Source organism: Pocillopora damicornis, chromosome 7, assembly GCF_964200805.1.
Source record: "Pocillopora damicornis chromosome 7, jaPocDami1.2, whole genome shotgun sequence".
In the NCBI taxonomy this organism is placed as follows: Eukaryota; Metazoa; Cnidaria; class Anthozoa; order Scleractinia; family Pocilloporidae; genus Pocillopora; species Pocillopora damicornis.
The window spans coordinates 20894296-20914848 of record NC_142676.1 but is presented as its reverse complement, the minus strand read 5'-3'; the positions used below and the strand labels follow the sequence as shown (position 1 = coordinate 20914848).

Here is a 20553-nt window from a genome sequence, read left to right as displayed (position 1 = left end):
AGGCGAAGTAGTTAACACTTATAAGTTCAGAATATCAATTACCACTCAAAAACTAGCTGAAAGTTTAAGCATATCTTCCGGCCACGTCGAGTGTTGGAATCGCGAAAACTGCACTCTAAATTCAATTTGTTTTTCTTGAGAAAACAGAGATCATGAGTTACTTTTATAAAACCCTCGATTACATTACGCACATTTCTGCCGATATTTTTCATCTCTTACAGTTTTTTCCCTCTTGGAAAAATGGAATCAAAAGTAGCTTTGATCTAGTATTCTTGCTGCAAGTAAATAAACTTCTACGGTTCCCTTAGCTCTCGTGGCAGGTTTAAAAGCCTTAGCATTACCTTGCATATCAGCCAAAGAAACTCTCTCTTAGTCGCTCCATAATTTATTTCACAACTTCTCCACCTTTAACACCTATAGCGGCCTCCTTACACAGCTCCGGGTTAAATTATCGCCTAGAGTGCTAAATACACAATTCACACGATCCTAGATCGGTTGTTAACATTCGCGCGTGGTTCACTTCGAGAGTCACCTGGGTCAGTCTTTCTACCGACCTATGACGCGGAAACGAGAGCCATGGTGCTAAAACAAGAAAGTTGATACAAAGATGGTTATTTGTGTGATGTCACTAACTCAGGTTGGCGTTTGGGCCGGATCAACCCAGGTTTCGACAAGAGACACCCGGAAATGAGGTATCTCTTCATGAAATTAGACGGCTAGAGGGTTGCCCTTAGGGTTGATTCAGCCCGGGCTAACAAATCACTCGGAGTTGTGTAAAGAGGCCCTTATTTATTTACAGCCATAACGTTAAATAATAAAATTCTTATAATTGTTCATTTGAAGTTAAAAAGTGATATGAGAGCTCCGCTTTTAAGACAATAGCGCAGCCTCGTATAAACTCAGTCAACTAAAATGAACACTGAAGAAGCCAATGTCTTCTTTACAGGACCAATTAAAACATATGAGCTAGTTCTGAAATGGCTACGTTTCTTGTGCAATATTCAGCTTGTTCATTGAAAAAACATCGTAGGAACAAAGCCGTTGGAAGGTCTGAATAAAACAAAATAAAAACAAACTTTAAAAAATTTAAGAAGTTATACGTCTGCTTGACGGGCCCAGTTCCAACAGACATAATAAATTCTAAAATAGCTGCGTTTCTGACAAAGTATTCCATTTTCATTTACAACATCAAAGAAATAAAAACTGTCTGAAGTTAAATTCTATAACTTCGAGTTTGTGTAAAATACAGAGATAAACAGAGTAAAATCTTCGCACGGTTCAGTGAATCCCTCAAATCATTTAAAATATTTGTGAGAAGATATCTTTAAGTGTTTTTGTGGGTGATTGCTGTCACATTCAAACCAAACGCCACAGCAACAGCCAACTGGAATGCGTTTGGTCATGAAATGTGTGTCACGCAATTTCCTCAAGATTGGTTGTGTATTTTTGCGCAAGTTTCATGGTGAAGAAATAAATTCTGGATTTATTTTGACACAATCGCGAACCGTTGACGTATCAATTTAACGGTAACCTCTCTTCCCAAAACTTAGATGACTTAATAGGTCTCCGCATATTTTTGACAATTAATTTAACCATCTCCACCAAAAACTGAACCTCAAATCGACTAAAAACTAATTTCAAGAGCAAATTTGGTCCAATGAATTTTAATTTGGTAAAAACTATCAAATAGCTGGTCTCCTTCCCGTCCCCAGATATTGACTCGACAAGTCCTCCGCAGGGTATCCTGGTACTACTCGTCAAGGCCCCAACGGGGTACCCCTGGTGCTAACGCTCCCTGACCTTATCCGGTCGGGATCAGGTTGTGGCTGTGCGAGCATGGGGGTGCTACGAGAAATCCTCTCCGATGGCGACAGCTTGGCATGATGGGCTAGGTTGTCACGCGACGACGACCGCTGAAGCCTTGTGCCACTGGCACCCATCTTTTCCATCAGCTTTTGGCCACGGCTGCTCAACGTTCTCTTGAGGCGTGAAAATGTCTTCTCGCGTTTTCCGTTCTTTTTGTCGTCGTTTGGATCATCTCTTTCTGGTTCTATTGAGGACTTGCTTCCATTACCGTTCAAGGAGGAAGAGGACGAAGCCACACTGCTGGATGAAAATGATGCACCGCCGACATCTTCAGCTAAAAGTTGAGCGACCTTAGTCTGACGAACGACATCTAGGGCCTGAGGAATGAAAAGTCGTTTAATTAGATTGACGCTTACCGGTCAAGTAGATTACATAGCTGGGTGCGGCGAATTTCTCAGTATGAAAGATTGCAAAAGTGAATGAGAGTAAAAACTAGAAGAGATTATATCGAGCTTGAGTTCATAATCATTTATGCCGTTGAAAGATAGTCCTCGTAATTGATTTAAAGGATATTCAAGCTACCGAAAGTTATCATAGGAACTACCGTAGTTGTAGAAGAGAGAATTTCTACTAAGAAATACTTTGTTCTGAAAGGAAATTAGCGTAAACCTCGCAAGCAATTGTTGATTTTCAAAGAATATTGATTAAAAGCCATATTACACCTCTCGACTAACATTCTGTCGTGATCTCAGCGCACACTCCTCGAGCGTCTCCGCTGCTTCAAACTTGCCCTGCCTGCGGTACAACGCTCCCAAATTCCTGAGGGTGGTAGTGACAGTAGGGCTGTCCACTTTGGCCGCCTTATGCCAACCACCATACTCGCCATATGGCGCGTTGTCTTTCCCGCGTTTACCGTCATCTTCCAGAGATGATTCGGTACCAGGCCCGAATTCCCGCTCGTGGGCTCGGGTGAGCACCTGGAACCAAAAAAGAAAAAGAGATTTTAAAACAGTCAATCTACGTGTGCAATTTGAAGGTGCAGGGTTACTGATATGGAATGGAAGTTTACCGAAGAAGATGGAAATAAGACCCAAACAAGAGCGGGGGAAATTCATCATTTTCCAATCTATCAATTAATGGGTAATAGAACAACCAACTTTCAGACACCGAGTGTAAAAATGTTTTTGGTCTGACATCGGGTCAAAATGCTAATGAGTGCCCCCAACACCCCGTGCGGCACAGAAATAGTTGTTTCAAGTCCTTTCAGCAACCTCGTTTCCAAAGTCTCTCTATTTAACCTGGGAACGAGTTTGCCTCATAAAGTCTTCGAAAATGATTATGATTTAAGGGTTCCCTAGGGAACAAGGCCTATTTAGAAGATATCATCGTTTCCTTTGCCATCTTTTGTGCACACATGTTAGAGACAAAAGTAACACAACTGAATACATACATACCTGCTTGTACAGCGTTTCAGCCGCTTTGTATTTTCCTTGTTTCAAATATGCGGATGCCTAAATAACGAAGAAGTTATGAAATCAAAAACGAAGGCGTTCAGCAAAGTAAAAAAAAAAAAATCTGTAGAAATCTCCATATCTGTCCTAACTTCAAGGACAGAAATGTTCCTCTTACCAAGTTGTTCTTCGTTTTCGCCACATTAGGATCGTCTGGGCCAAGTTTGGTGGTGTAAATTTCCAAAGCCCGTTGATAGTACTGTTCAACCTGTAATAACACATTACAAAAATAGCTTTTATATTTTTTTCTTTCTTATTTTCAACTTTCCTTTGTGATAATCCTGTCAATGTTATAAGTTCCACAAACCTCGTCGTATTTTCCTTGATTCTGGCACAACAAAGCCAAGTTATTCAATTGCTTGGCTACATCGGGATGGTCTTTGCCGAGTACCTAAAACAAAACATAACCCATAGGTTTAAAAAAGCCGGAGGGTAATCTAGGAAGCACGGGTCCGAATCACGTCGAAGGCGGAATTTTTTTTCAGGCTTCTTTTGTCATTTTTGAAATTGCAGCTTACTTGTAAGGGGCATTGTTTTATTAATTCACTCCGCAGGTAAACTGAAATTTAGATTTTAAAATACGACTTTGGACCCGTTCAGTTGGCGGGTCTTTTAAGAAACGGACCTCAGTTCTCAAATGAATTCCGATTGGCTCGGTTGTGGCATACATGACACACGGGCCCCACTTTTTGCTTGAATTCTGATTGGCTCGTTGTGGTACACGCATACACGGACCCCACTTTTTGTTTGAGTTCTGATTGGCTCGTTGTGGCACGCGCACGTGTTTGTTGTGAGGCAGTAAATCGAGACGTAAATGTTACCTTTTCGCGTATTTCCAGGGCTCTCTTGCAAAGGGGCTCAGCTTCCTTATATTTGCCTCTCTTGCCGTAAAGCACCGCTAGATTGTTAAGAGTCGCAGCCACCTTAAAAAAAAAAGTCAAGGTTAATTGTTTATTCAGTTAACCCTTTAGCTCCCTTCAGTGACTAGGAGAGAATTTTTCAATATCAAATATCAAAAAATTAATATCAATTAATTCAATATCAACAAGGTGAGTGATGAGAATAAAGAAAAATATCAATTTAGGGATAATTAGTTGATTCAATACAAATTCTCTGAACTAGTATTACAATAATTATATGGCTTACAGTTAAAGGAATTACAAATTTGATCTGGGAGTTAAAGTGTTAAGCTACGCGTAAATAACGAAACGTGCCATGCAAAGATTAGCTCTTAATTGACTCAGACGGATTACAACTGTAAATCCTCTGGTTTCCGTTAACGGAAGCTTTATGCGATTTTCACTCGGCAGCGTTTGAATACTTTGATAGCAACAGATGTTGCTATGACTCCATAATTTAAAGATACCGCGTATTATAGAACTAAAATTCATAAAATTATTTATCCAATTCGTCGGATCAAAAAGGAAATTAGATTACAGACGAGTGTAACACAGGTAAATAACGATGACTTGAACGAAGTTCTCAATTTTCGAGATGTGTTTAAAATCAACGAGATTTCAATGCATCCTTTTGTTTGTTTTGGTGGGAAACAAAACGGCTGCAACAATAGTGTTCTTATAGATAAGTCTGATGGAATTGAACGTTGAGTACATTTGGATTTAAAAAATAAAAATTAAAAATTCGAGAGTAAACTCTTCTCCAAGAACCCTGATGAGCTCAATTACCCATGTAGATGAGGATACACAAGATATAAAACGTCGAAAACGAGATTAAAATTTTGAAAAAACGTAATGCAGTCAAATTGAAACCTCACAATAGACTGGGAGTTGTCTCCAGACACTAAAAGACCCTCCTGCTGGCGTGAATAACAGGAGCCACGTTACAAACCTTTGACCTCAGAACAGTAAGTGACGCCAGGGATACGCTCCTTATATGGAAAGTCACATTAAAATATCAGCACTAATCCAGGAGGTAACAAGTTTTAAATTTCAGTTATAAAAACCCTCCGGCATGGATAATCGTTCTTCAACGTTCATATATTGCGCGGTCACGTAACAAACGTTTTCGAGCGTTTGAGAACTTCAGCAGACCCACAATATGCGTCAGATTGGTCGAAGAAACCTCGAATTAAAACAGCTAAATATAATATTTTGATCGTGGAAAGGAAAAGCTGTCAAACCATTGTGAAACCCCTTTGTGTGTGCACGCGCGTGCTTCATCAACCATCGAAATCACAATATTATCACGGGCATCTACAGTCCACAGAAACAACAAAACTGCTCCACAGCATCCGCTTATTTGTATTTAGGTCTTGTTTTAACTAATCTACACACAGGTAAGTTAAAGCTGAACATATCTAGAAGAATGAAAGCAAGGGGAAAGAAAGAAATACTGAAAGAAGGGAAACCCAACAAAGAGTCTGATTGATCACAACACAAATCAAGTCAAACCTACCGCTGGATGATCCTCGCCGAGTGTCTTTTCTCTAATCGTCAGTGCATCGTGAAGCAAATTGGCCGCCTCTTTATATTTGTTTTGGTCTCTGCAAAAGCAGGTAGGATGTAAGTTAAACGTTTAAAAGTTATTAACTTCTACAACAAGAAATGTTAAACCTGAAACATTTTCGCTACGATACGCTTCGCTACGCGCGCAGACATGACATTTTCATTTCACATCTGTTTCTCAATTCAATCAAAATAGAAAGGTTTTGAAATTTTAGCTTCTGTTTCAAGGCAACTCACTTAAAAACAAACCGACAAATAAATTTAATTCCTCCTTATAACATCAATTCCGGTTTTTACAGAAACAAAGTGAAATTTCCCACGACTCCACATGAAAATGTTCGCACTAAAGGAAATTCGATACAATCCTTCTTTCACCATTATCATATATTAAGATTCACAAATAACTCTACCTCTCACATGCAAGAGGAAATAGGTATATTGTGAAACCTGGAGAGAGATAATTATAACCGACTGATATTACCACTTAAATATATTTTAATTTAACGTCAATGGTCGGAGCTGAAACATTGAATAATGCTGTAGAAATATGACTTCTAAATACGAGTTTTAAAATCATTCACATGGTAAGGTTTGTGCTGCGTTCTGAACAAAAACTTTAGAAATTGGAAAGCTTCAGCCGAATGCTGGGATATTAAATTGCTTGGAGACAAGAAAAGACACCATATTACTTTTAATACGAAGATCATTTGTGATTTCAAAAGTGTCACGGGTCCATGCCTCTAAACACAATATACGGTTCGTTGTAGCATGCCAAAACACAACAACACAAAGCTTCTTAATTATTCCCTTGAAAACTGAAGCATAAGATTATGAAAACAAAACACAATATTACTTTCCAAATAGGAGACTTCTTGTCTGGCCTAGCTTTTCAAATTTCAGTTATTATTTACTGTGAATATTAACCCATTCTTCTTCGTGTAAACTTACAACAAACTATTATCAGTTTGTTTGACTTTGTACAAGTGTTCACAGCTAGTTTACCACTGAGTGTTTTCAGTTAACATCGTAATGAAGTTGACATAACAAAAGCCACAGCACAAAGACTTCCAATTAATTCAGTCAAACATTGTTTTCTGTAAATAATGAAATAACGGGTTTTGTGTTCAAGGGCTTCACGAGACGATTCATACAAAAGCATAACTTTGCCCCGTTCCTGAAAAAAGAAATAATTTCTAGTTCAGACATTCTGTTTTAAATATAGCTTTATATTTGTGTTATATGATTTTTGGACATTTTAACACAGAATGAAAAATAAGCAACATTTCCGGCATCCATGTCATACTGCTATCAACAAAACAAAATGCAGGTGAGCTAACACCAAGTCTTTGTCTACTTGGACACTTTTACATCTATTTACATTCTACTACTAGTAAAGAAAAAGACATTTCGTCGTGGTACACTCAGAAAATTTCAAGCTGCAATACACAACCGCCACCGGAAATTTTGCAAATTGCAAACAGCTAAATATAGCTTTCAAACTTTCTGGATTGTATCTTACGTCGCCATGTAGTCGAGAATATAAACTGTCTTGCCCTCAGAATTGTTTTATAGCATACAAGACATTTATGGGCTCTGGTATTTCAAAAATGCAGTATTTGCAAATCGAACAATGCACACTTGCGTTGAGCATAAATTCATGTTTTTTCAGGTCGTGTGATATTTATCTCAACATCACTTTCGATCAGTTCTGTAGTTTAATTCGTATTTGGCTGGTTTCTGATAAATTTTCATTTTCAACAAGGACCATGGAAGTAACAGTAAAGTCTTGATTATTGTGAGCTGTGATTGAGAATTTAAGGAACTAGAGCAAAGTATTTCTGTCAAGTTCAAGTTCAGCTTTTAGAAAGCACAAGTCGTCACAGATTAAAGGAAACTCTTCCTTTTCACACATTTCCTTTTAAAACATATAATGCACGATGCGGTAGCATGAATTTTCAATTTACTAAATTAAATACGTCACACAGATGCTCGCTTGAGACATTTTTCGTTTTGAAAAATTACTCCTAAGCAATGCCCAGTTCAATGATTCTTCCCTCGTGTATAAATTTGAAAACGAAAGAATTTTGACTGGAAATGCACAGATCACATTTAATCTGTCAACATGAACGGAATTTCTAAAATGTCCCAAGCAGACATTATTGTCACCAAAAGTCATTGAATTTGGTCTTTCCATATCAAATGAATGCTGACAGACTTTGAGTGACGTGGATAGATTTCTTGACCAAAATCAATTCCCAAGGGAATCAGTTTGTTCTGATCAACCCTTCCACAACGGCATAACATGCAATTGTTATGTGCTGAATAGTTTCATACATGTATGTAACTTATGCCTACTCAGAAATTCTACGTCTCAACTGCATAACCGTAAATATCTAATCTTTCACACTACATGATTTCCCTCAGAGTGGATCAGAAATCAAACTACTTGCAATTTATCTTCTAGAAGTTTTTAATCAAAATACGAAATCTTAATAGCTATTTTAGAAACTGTTTTGAAGCTTGGGACTTGTTAACTGTATTCGTTTTAGAATTATTGTTTCAACCCCAGGTGTTCATTTAAATTTTACATACTATGAATAAAATATTGATAATATCAAATTTCCATATGAAATCATAAAGCTATACATGTTTGAATGACAATAGAGGCCATTTGAATGCAATTTTCTCTAAATTAATTTGTGCAAATGTGTTGCATTAGAGCTGTCACATGCCATTTTTACAATTCATGCTGAATTAAGACAATTCTACTCCAAAAGAGTAACTAGTGCACCAGAATAACAGAATAACACAATTTCTGAATTATGGAGAGAGTGATTTAATCACATCTTATAACAAGAACTATTGCAACTAAAATGACACAGAGTTCTATAAACAACTTTTTTGTAAAACAAAGCTTCTTCAAGGTATAATTTCCATGCTCCAAAGAATACAACTTAAAAAGATTGTCCCACTGAACAATGTGTTTTTTAACCTAAGTTAACAATAAACTTGAGCATTTTCACAGCTTTCTCACAGCTTTCATGAAAGTTTTAAGTTCCTGTTGTCCTTTCACATGGTCAGTACACTGGAAAATCTCTCACTGTTTACACTTACACAAAAATACACCAAGATGGAAAAATTAACAACTTGCAGGATATTTTTCAAGGTATACAATTCACAATCATAACAAAAAAAGTATTTAATAGTGACATATAAACATTGCTATTTAGTCTGTTGTACAGTTTTATACAGTGACATGTACAGAGGAAGTGCCCTTTCACCCTTAAACTCCCAGAAGTGATTAACATGCATCTTCTCTCAACATAACCAATACATTGCTCAGCCAACAGGTAGTGAGATCAAACAGACTGATCAGCTATAAAGTGTTACCTAAGAAAAAATCCATGACTCTAGATTTTCTGTTACTGTTAATATCTGCACCATGGAATAACCAACACAAACAAGGATTTGTCTGCCATTAAGAGCTCAACTAATTGTCTCCTTTCATAATGTGATGACCGTTTTGAAGCTGTGTGACTGAATAGCACCAGAATATTAAGTGATGTTCACTGGCTTTCAACTACTACTTATGCATCTACAAGGCTGATTTTATTTAGGTAAACACAGGTTTACTCCAAAGTGCAGTCTTCAAGGATTCCTCACACTGGAATATGCCAGCCTAGTGTTTTAAAATGTCATTCACTAATACAAATGCAATGATTTCTTAAGAAGGAGCTAAATTTGCATCCAGTGTGATCCTGTGCTCTAAGAAGAAAAGCAACATCCCTAATGTCATTGTTTCAATATAATAACCCTTTACCTCCCACAAGTGACTAACATATAACCTCTCACTCTAATATCCATACATTATATAGCAAACAGGTAATGAGAATACTCTCACTTATTGGGTAGAAACTGTTATCTTGATCTACCACCAAAATTCTCATAACATATTTTGAGAGAAATGTGTAGCAGCTAAAAGGGAGAATTAACAATCAGATCATGGGAGTTAAAGGGTTCGTGGTGTCCACACAAGAAATGTAAGTTGTTCCAAAAAACAATTTACTTTCTTGAGGACAAGGGCTCTTATTGAAAGCAGCCTAAAATGCACCTCCCCCCCCAATTTAAGAGGGAGGGAAGAGGTACTGATGTTCAAAATACTAACTAAGGAGTGATGCTGAAAAATTCATCAAAAATCAACATAATCAACTTCGTTTAACTGGCACATGTGGCACACAAGAATAAAACTGCTTCTCAATATTCTGACATGCAATGCTTTCATGCTTTCAAAATTTTCAGTAGCCATTTAAGTGGAAGGATGAAATTTGTCATCTTGCATTTGTGTTATGCCAGCATGCATACTCTAAAATGATGGAGATTTTGATACTGGAAATTGTAATGAAATTTTCCATTTCACTTCATTCCCTGTATCAAAATATCCAACGCCAAGTGCATGGACTGAAATATACTAGCGGCATGCTCCTTGCTAAAAATAACTGGCCTCAAAAAAATATTTTTTGCAGATAATTTTATAATTTATATTGTCATATTCTCATGAACAAAGATGGCCTTTTTTCGTGTTGTCATCGCTAGAAATAACTTGCCTAAAAAAATATCTCATCAAAAAGTACCAAAATCATTGCTTACCTACGGTAAAGTATGTACTTTTCCAGAACTTGCATAAAATGCCTATGTTATTAAATTTACTATAAAATAGATAAATCTGTTTAAAAAGTTTGTCTTTGAAAAGACTGTTAAATCCAAAAATTCCTAATTCTCTTTTCTAATTTTACAAAGAAATCTGAAATTACAAAATTTTTGAAAAATTCTCTCTTTTTCTCTAATTTGAGTTAAAATCTATAGCTGCATTAATCTGTCTTGTACGACTTCTCCCATAGACACAGATGGACAAGAAAAGACCTGTTTGATGCAACCAAAATGTTTGCTGTCAGTCAACTATGCAGATAAACACTTGGATTGTAAACATTGTGGAATTTGTGGAACATTTCGTTTGAATGAGACATCATGAAGGGTACAAACAACCAAACTGATGGCAGCGATCTACTATGCTGAGAAATGCATGGATCATAAATATTGTGGAACATATAAATTGAACAAGAATTTGAATTGTGAGCAGACACAACAAAAGTGCTTGATACATGACAAAGAATGCAGCTCATGATAAAAATTTCTAAGTGTGAGTTTGCATTTGATGAAAAAGATTTCATCGATGGTAAGTAAAATTAACACTGAAGAAATGACTGCATTAAGACAGTTGAGTGTGAAGCTTGACTCTAAGGTGATTGAAGACTAAATAACTGGCCTAAGTTAACAAGAACAAAATTACTTAAATCCATCAGCATCTATATGGGATTAACACTGTAAGTCTGTTTGCTGAAAAACAATGAAACAGACTAGGACAAAAGGCAAACTTATTCCATTAACTAGAATGCATTACCTTCAAAAAAAAAAAGTCCCAATTCTTTTAATTAATTTTACAAACAAATGTTGAGAGGCCAAAAGAAACTTCCAAATCACATCTCAGAGCTTAAAGTAAAGGATGAAATCTGAAAGGTTAAGACTTACACTGCTACATTAAACTTTTTGGGTATGATATAAAGACAAATGCTATTTCAAGCACAGTAAAAATTAAACAAAGGTAAGAAAAAGGATGAAGAAAGTTATTTTGAATGAAATAAAAATGCCTTGATGATAAAAGTTGTTCACAACTGTGTTTGCTTTAATCATTTCCTGTTTGCTGTGAGCATAGTTGGTTATAATGATCCTTCAGTGCAATTGGTCAAAAAAACTGCAAAATTGTGGGAAGTTTCTATCTTCTTTCCAGGTTTTGAAGGACAATTCACCAACTGATTTTAAGAGCCAGAATTTTGACCTGAATTTTTTACAAATTAGTTTCCTGCCCAGAAAAAGCTCATTTATCTTGTTAATAACAGCTTCAATGTCTGACAAGATTGTGTTCCCCTCAGTCAATGATTTGATGACAAGTTGTATCCAAAATATCTAATACAGTGTGAAGAACTTGTCGATAATACATCAAAGGAATTGAGAGGTAGACAAGGGGATGGATGAACGGGGTTGAATAAAGAAGGTCTTTTTCCAATTAACACTGAAGAAATGTGGCATCTTGCATCCATACTTGTACTCCTCTTTACTTCACACAGTAGATACACAGCATAATTTAATGCGTTGTAACCTTTAAAATACTATTACTAATATAATTTTTTTGCTTGATGTGAGCATTTACCAAATTTGTACTTACCCTAAATTTTTTTTTTCTCCAAAAAATCTGAATACTTTGACTTACAAAGGCACACCCAACAAAATTGCAAAAAAAGCAATGAATAAAGCAAAAATATAATAATCATTTTATCTAAATCTCCAAAGAACAATGCTTTGCATTGGGCACAGGGTAAAATTTCATTGAAATAACTATTTGCATTTTGAAAACTACTTTAAAGGACTGAAGTAACAAAATATTTTTTTTATACAATTTAAAACTAACCTCTGGCAAAACTTATCAAATTGTGCTATCACAAAGCAATAAAATAGCTATCATCTACCACAGGCCAGGAAAATTGGAATGCAGTTTCATGTAGCTCATCTGAAAAATTTCTTTTCAAGCTTAAAACAAAACATGGCTTCGCGCAAGTAACCAGTTTCTCTGAAGGATTCAAATGTTTAGAGCACCAAAATCACTTTGGTTTTTCTTATATCACCAGCTGTGTCATGACAATACCATCCCAACATAACCATAGATCACAAAAATATCTTGAAGATCTTCTTTCCTAGACCTGGTGACTTCTGGTGTCCTCTTCTGGTTGTACATTTAAAGGAAAATTAAAAATATTTTTGGCCACTCAATAAAATTGAATCACAGCAAAGTTAGCTTGGTTTTCTTTGCTTTATGCAGAAACGCTTGATGTCACTGGGCTTGCAAAGTCAACACGCAAGTATTTCCTGACTGTCTCTTCAACAGTATCCATCCGTTGGCTGAGCTTTTCATGTTGCTCAAACATGATACCAGACACTAATGACAGCTCACTGTCTGTCATACCACTGTCCGTAATGGAAACTTCAGAGGTGGCACCACACACAAGTCCCAGATTCCTGATGTGAATTCTATCCAAGCTTTCGTCATCCTCAATAATGTGTCGCACGGGGTTCATGAGGAAATTTAGTATGTCCCAAAGGACACTTTTAGGGAGATCTACTGCTGGGTGAACGATATTGTATCTGATAAAGGAAATGAAGCCTAACTCATATCACCTTCATTCAAAATCAACCACTGCTCCACAAACTATGGTATTGTTATAATGTGTGTATGATTACCAAAAATATTATGCATCACTAACTATTACACAATTGGCTGGATTTGCTCTTTAACACAATTCATTACTACTTTTAACAACTTGAGGTTCTAACAACTTCTATTGCAGCATTTAACATTGAATCAATAAAATAAATTACCATATCTAGGAAAGGTGCAAAATATCCTAATTGTTACTAGCTATGTACTTCTATGTAATTACATCTTTAATAATCATTTGAAATATTACAGATCAATAATCCAAGGTTGAAAATCCAACATAAAAAATAGATGTCATCACAATTCCCCCAAGAATATTGTCCAAACTTGAATTTTTTTCCAACTGAGTGTCTTCCCTTCAGCACTGCACAGGAGTTGCTTGTTGAAAGGTGAATTAAAAACACCAAAATGGGCTGTTGTGAAAGTAATCTTACAACAGCTTTTTTTTTAAAGCTCTTTCAAAAGATTTTTAAAAGATCAATAATTGACATGATTTGCCTAATAAGTTATGAAGTTGATTCCAAAAATTCATTAGGATGATGAGACATTGTTACCAGTTTCTATATACCCAAATATGATTAAAAACGGTGATTAATTAAAACTGAGTTTTCCTGTTAAGTAAAGATAGCTAATCAACAAAAATGACAAGGACCTACCACAGATGCATTTGCTGTAGAACAGAAAACAGTTCAAGTGTTAATGTTAAATCATCACCAAATTACCTGTATACAAGAGCAAGGATATTGAGCATAGTTGCCACATCTGGATGGTCATGACCAGACGTCTTTTCTAAATCTTCCAGTGCTTGCTTACAGAGAGGGACTGCCACCTCATATCGACCCTAACAATAGCATAATGCAAAGAATGATATTTTGAGCACCATTTTAAGGGATGAAAAAAATTCAAAATAAAAATTAGGCTTGGTGTCTTCCTTAAAACATGTCCCTGCTTTTAAGTGATTACTGTACTTATCTAGTGTATAAAAAGGCAAAAGAAACAACGATGGACATCTTGGTTCTTGAGTGCTAGTTTGTGAGAAAAATAATGACAAGAACTAAAGTGCACTTTACAATAATTACTGTACTGATTTGAAAAACATCCAACCTAGGCTAACCACCCTCCCTCCCTCCCCCCCCCCCCCCCTTGAACTGAAGTGTACAAGAGGAGTATTGTGTATTATTTCTTTACTGGCTGACAGTCTCTAAATTCACTGTCTGTGGTACATTGTTATGTTCTGTTACTTTTTTTTTGGTTTTGCCCTAAAATAAACTTACTACTAGATGAAAACTGTGAACATTTAAATTAATATAAGCACCCTTCCTCGCAGAAGCCCAGCCTCATATAAGCTCCCACTCACAAGGACCATAAATCAATTAAGCACCCACAGCACTTACTTGAGTAAATATTTTAATTTATCAAGAAGATACTTGAAGGGTTAAGGAGTAAATTCCTACCTGTGAAGCATACTGTATAACTAAATTGTGCAGTGTTCTAAGGCGAGCTGGAATTTCATAGACACCTGATGCACTTGCTGAGGTGGCAGACGATGCCTGACTTAATGTTTCATCTACAATAAATGGAAGTAAAAAGATAATTGAATAAATAAAATAAAAAGATAAATAAATAAATAGTCAATGAACTAACATAATGTTGGAAAGGAAAAAATTGAAGATGTCACTCATGCTACACTAGAAATTTGAAAGATCTCATTTCTGCTTAGTTTTCTTTCTTTTGTAACAATATACCTGAAAAAATAACTGGCTTCTGATTGGCTGGATAAGTGCAATTCTCATGTAGCATGGGAGCAAAGTTGTAACATGAGTCCAAATTACAAATCGTTAGTGCACGCTCTCAAAATTACTCCTTAACTCTCTGTGATGTTTTTTCATGTACATTATTAACAAGTAATAACATGATTTCTCTTCCAATTTGGTGTTAAAAAGCACAAGTAAATTTTTCAAAGACTACAAATTGCACTTGCCCCACAGGCTCACGCAATTTTTTTGTCTAAGAAAAATTATATTGTGCTTATTAACACCACATTGCACTTGAAATTATGTTTAACTAATTACCTAACATGATAGTATGATAGTTTGTATTGTGGAGAAAGTAAAGGTTTCAATATTTGTGGTTCTTTTTTTTTTTTTCAGTTATTTATTACTAGAGTTGAGAGTATGGCATGGTAACAACTTTGGAAAAATAGTTCTTAAAAAGTGGTTTCAATATCTTTAAGATTTTCTAGGATGGTAATGGTTACTGCTGGCTTAAAAGGCTCAATGTGTTTCTCTGACACAGGAATTTTTGTAGAAATCATTAATTTTTCTTCCTGACTACAAAACAGCCTACCATCAACATCTTCCACTTCCTCTTCATCCTGTGAGAGCATGTCTATACTGATGTCATTTTCTATTCCTTCATCCTGGTAAAAAATAAGTATTTCTCTTCATGAGAAAAAAGGGTAAATAAAGCCTCCTTGATTTTACCCAGCAGCCTACAATTTCATTTTTGACTAAGTAAATTACAAGAGGAGGTTCATCAACACCTATTTATACTTCTGCCAAGGGCTCACACCCAACCACTTACATCCAAAGACTTGTACTTCCTATGGTACTCTGCCCTATTGAAGCTTCAGTCAATGATGAAAGAATATATTCACAAAAATATTATATAACAAGGTGAATTACACACACATTTTGATTGTTTCTTACATCACCACAAACCAAATTTTGTTTTTTTTTATCATATAAACCAATAGATTTCCTGTCACACCTATGACACATTTGACTGCCCTTCAAGTGTCACTCGTTTGTTCTTACCACAATTTGACATCAACTGTGATCTATTACTGAACAGACACATCACAACATCGAATCTACTTTTAAAATGGACGATGGATAGGGACCCTTTACATGTATGAAAGTCATATACTACACAATAAAATCAGGATATTCATACCAATCTAACGAATCTTTTTGCACAGCTGAAATATAAAGTTTTGTTCCATTGCTCTTAAAGAAACTGTAGCAGAATTTCTAAAAATGGTCTACATGTTTCTAAAAGTTGAGTGCTTGTTTCTTAACCCTTTTGCATTTTATGCAAACTAAAATAAACAGTCATGAATGCATGATAAGGACAAGGACATAATTAAAACCAAACAATCCAATGAACTGTAAGTGTAAGTGCGTGAATGAATGAGGAAGGAAACAGGGAACTTCTCTAGCTATTTTAACACTTACATGCTTATCCTAGGAGAGTCAAAACAATTCCATGATGGGCAAAACACATGAAAAATAAGAAACAGTAAAATAAATGAGAGGTGACTCTAAAAAACAAACTATAACCAGTGAGTACAATTTATGTGCAAAAGTAGCTTTCCATGAAAATTATTGTACAAGAAGGAAGAACTAAAAGATGCTTACATCATCATATTTTTTTATAGAGTTCATGAATTCCAAGTGTTTCTTTTCTTCTTCCAACTGAGCCACTTTCTGCTCACTTTCTTGCAGTTTCTGTTGAGTGACTGACAGTTCTTCTCTGAGCCAGGCATTCTCTTGACAAAGCCTTCGCACTTGTGCTTTCAGTTTCTGCTTTTCGGCTTCAACAGTGCTGAGGTGACTACAAAGTGCCATCATTACCTAGCCGGAAATATTCAAAATAACTTAAAACCAATCATTGATACTAACAAACATCTGCTGGTCATCCTATTGAGATTAATTAATGTGACAGCTTAGACTTAACTGTGATACAACAGTATGGCTCTACACTTACTCAAATGCCTGTATGAGTGTGGAGTGTTCAGAAATAAGAATAATTTGCAGGAAGTCCAATGGAAGTCATGCGTTCAATTCTTAGAATCCAAACAAAATGGGAATTCATGAATTTATTATAATAATTTAGAGCTAAATTGACACTTGCCACATATCTACACTGTATATAACAATTTAAACATTGGTGATATATTAAAAAACATTATTCCAATACTACCTAGAAGCAACTTAGATATATATTAGTTTTAACATCTCTAAAGGAAACAGCTCTGAACTCCTCTTATATCTGGCTGAAATAATCAGAATTGTTCCAACACTGTTTTTCTCCTTAAACAAAGAACGAACCTGTTACATTTTGTAAAACTCTAACACAGTTCTGTTCAGTTTTGTGCATTATGTTGGTAGGAAAACCTTTTGAATCGTGGATCGGTCATATAAAATGAGAATACTAGGAAAATTCCTCAAAACACATTGGCTTGTTTTTTTTCGTGCAAAACTTTCACTTTCTGTGTATAAGGATTTTTCCAGGAATATCTACTATAAGCATTTCAAATCAGAATAGTCATCACCTAAATAAAATCATTCATGATGAATTTTATGAATTCTAGGAAGTCAGACCAAAATGAACATGCTTGAATAAATTTTAATTCTTGTAACCAGAACACATTAGAAAAAAATGCTTTTCAATTGTGTTCCATTCAGTTTTATCCACAAAGGCATCTTATTATGCTAAATTGCTTTTTAAAGACTTCAATATTGGACCTGACCTTGACCATAAGCATTTTTTGAATTTTTATAGAGAACATACGTAAGTGTGGTCACCGATCTAAATAGTTTGAAGTTTTGTATACAACAAAACTTTACTCCATCAACTTTTTAGTTCAAGTGTGTCCCAAAGTGTTCCAAACACCTCTCAATGACAAATATATAACACAGTTTAATTTAAACAAAGAGGTACACAAACTTGATCTCAAATGAAGAAATCTAGTGAAAGAATAGATCTGATTTTTAATTGAAGAGTAACAAATGGAAACGATTCACGTATCCAGTCAACCAAGTGGCAAGAAAAAGCTGCTTAAATCAGGTGCCATTTTCAACATCAAGAAATTCTGGATAAAAATTTGACAAACATGAAGTGCAAAAAATTCCTTTATCACCTAAGATAGTTGCATGTCTGGATCAAAGAACTATCTCAAGAAAAGTTTGAACCTCGTTTAATTTAGAATAAAAGCTTTTATCAATTAGCAAAGAAGATAAATCTTTATTTTTGTTATTTCTAAGGACAGCTATTATTCAAAACCAGTAATTGAAACCTAAATTCACTCTTGAATTATTAAACCAAACACTTTAAAATATAGGACTAGTGAGGCTACCATTGTTTGAAATTTATAATTGGGGCTAATTTCATTTGGCAGATAAACAAGTAATTTCAAGGAAAAATCAAAGAATTGTAAAAGGCTGCTGAATTGCAAAATATTATCTATGACGATAATCGCAATACGTTTACTAGCACTACCCATATCAAAACATGTCAAATTAACATAATGGAAAGGAATATTTTCAGCCATTTTGTCAATTCAGCTGGTTTATGAGGTGACAAAAAGCGACAAAAACAATTACAGTATAGCCTTTGGCATGAACAGAAGCCTTTAAGATTATTTCTAGTTTTAGATGAGTATACTGAATATAAGAGCTTAAATTGGAATATGTGTCTAATAAAATTGCCCGCAAATATCGGAGTCGGCTTCCTTCGTTGCGAGACGAGAATAACTCTTGGTAACACAACTGAGAGGCTCATTGAAGCAAGCGAACGTTTCAGGGTTTTAAAACATACTATTATTATCTTCCAAGTTGATCTTTGCCCCTGAATAGACTAGTCGATCTTAGGAGCCCCTGCGATTACAACGCAGTATTAGAGATAGAATCCATCTCTTTAGTACACTCTTTCCACAGCAAGGAAATTCGAATCATGTACTTCGTGATAGAGAAAGAAATTCAGCGGAGAAATAATATCATTTATTTAGCTATGATTAATCCTTTGAGAAAGAAACCAGAAATACGCACCTGAGCTTCTCCTAGTCCTAACTCGATCTTCTCGATTGATTCTTGGACGATAGAGCCCTTCTCCTTCTCCAAATCCGATGATCCACCACGATCCGAATTAAGGTTGCTCAAGATTCCTGAATGTTCATTTTTCAAGGTCTCTAATCCACGTACAACGTTTCTTGTATTGTTTATGATTTCGTCTTGCGTCCATTTGCGATTGTTTCCTTCGAGATTCGTCATGTTTTATTGGTGAATTATGTCCCTTCTGCCAGAGATAGGATAGTTTACAAAATGGCGTCAAACTAACTGTAGTTAACTTGTGAACGATGCTATTGTTTCAAGAATGATTCCAACGGTTAATATTCCGTTCCTTCGACGTTCCTTAGGGTTTCATATCACTTTCTGTCGGGGTCAGATGGCTAGTGCAACCGAAATCGGAGACAAAATTATTCCAAAACCTTGCTTAAATTTCCCCCATGTCGGTTTTTGCCTCCTTCGTTTGCATAATGCTAACTCATAACGAGGCAGACAATAATTCCCGTCGGGGGGAGTTAGCTGGGGAAGAACATTTCTAATAAATAATTTTACGAAGTGTGCTACCAGTTTTAACGACAAATAGTAAATATTATAATGATCTCTTTGATAAAAACTTATTTAAACTAGATTTTATTCAATTCATTGACAGCGATTATACTGCGTATGAGACTGGTAGCACTCCTCTAGGGTGGGGTGGGTAATTACTCGATTGAACGCTAAGACATCAAAATAAGTTTGCAAAATAAGCTCAGTTGTGCACGCATTCTGATTGGTTCTCACTTATGATCTATTGGAGGACAGACGTATAGATGACGTCATCATTAAAACTTTTTTTAAATTCTCTATTATATAAAACAAATAGATTCCAAGTTGCCGTGCGTCTGTTCAGTAATAGATCACAGAGGACGTCAAAATGTGGTAAGAACATCAGTAACACACTCTGCTGCGCCTCGAGTGCCACTTTTTTGCTCTTACCACATTTTGACGTCATCTATGATCTATTACTGAACAGACGCACGGCAACTTGGAATCTATTTGTTAAATTGATTATCCTGGGGCCGCGCTTTTTTTCTTAATTTACATACAAAAATCACGGTAAATAATTTGTAAATGTTATGTTAAAAGGGCATATCCTCGAAAACGCCACAACCTGTTGGCCGAGTTTATGCGAGAGCGACTTTGCGTGATAACCTTGTTTTTTTTTCCCTTAATTAAATATACGGCGTTTGTTTGAGGGCAAAGATAACTAGAGCGAATACAGTCACCCGTGAATGAACTGACAAGATACACAGTACAAAGATGCCAAAAGGCTTTTCAAGATGTTTTATTAAAAAAAAAAAAACAGTTACACTGTAAAATTAAAATTTCAGAGTAAATTGGTAAGCAATTAAAATAAACTTCTTTAAATGAGTCTGTCATGAAATATAAACTTCTGGGGTAGATAATTAAAGTACGTGTATCATATTTTCATTCTTGGGATAAATAATGAGAAAAGTGCGAAAAAAGATCACAAATTTTGAGAATGCCTCAATAATTTGGAATGGCAGCAATCCAGAGGAAACACTGCTTGTGCACTGTCCCCAATGAACAAATTC

General features: G+C 35.6%; 1 protein-coding gene and 1 long non-coding RNA gene across 5 annotated transcripts; one reads left to right on the top strand and one right to left on the bottom strand.

The window, feature by feature from the left end:
• Positions 1-369: 369 nt before the first annotated feature.
• LOC113677510 (kinesin light chain) lies at positions 370-19443 on the bottom strand. 4 transcript variants are annotated; one of them, XM_089211242.1, is made up of 13 exons: positions 18941-19434; positions 16529-16744; positions 16346-16354; positions 15456-15528; positions 14564-14676; positions 13832-13950; positions 5733-5820; positions 4139-4240; positions 3625-3708; positions 3436-3525; positions 3261-3317; positions 2529-2783; positions 370-2183 (listed from the first exon to the last, which is right to left on the bottom strand). In XM_089211242.1, exons 1-13 carry the CDS (start codon positions 19160-19162, stop codon positions 1758-1760), a joined length of 1854 nt encoding a protein of 617 aa, XP_089067368.1. In that variant the 5' UTR covers positions 19163-19434; the 3' UTR covers positions 370-1757. The 4 variants fall into 4 exon arrangements, with proteins under 4 accessions (XP_089067368.1, XP_089067370.1, XP_089067369.1 ...); XM_089211244.1 differs by having other exon boundaries at positions 2541-2783; XM_089211243.1 differs by lacking the exon at positions 16346-16354 and having other exon boundaries at positions 18941-19443.
• On the top strand, positions 5692-14047 carry LOC149043079 (uncharacterized). Its single transcript, XR_016188147.1, has 3 exons — positions 5692-5832; positions 10681-11015; positions 12714-14047. It is a non-coding gene; the product is annotated as an uncharacterized LOC149043079 (long non-coding RNA).
• Positions 19444-20553: the final 1110 nt, after the last annotated feature.

Coding starts and splice junctions, on each gene's coding strand:
- LOC113677510 (XM_089211242.1), bottom strand. CDS start 19,162: ATGACGAATCTCGAAGGAAACAATCGCAAATGGACGCAAGACGAAATC. Junction 5,821..13,831: donor ATCCTTGCTCTTGTATACAG/GTAATTTGGTGA, acceptor CTGCTTTTGCAG/AGACCAAAACAAATATAAAG. Junction 3,526..3,624: donor ATCAAGGAAAATACGACGAG/GTTTGTGGAACT, acceptor GTGTTATTACAG/GTTGAACAGTACTATCAACG.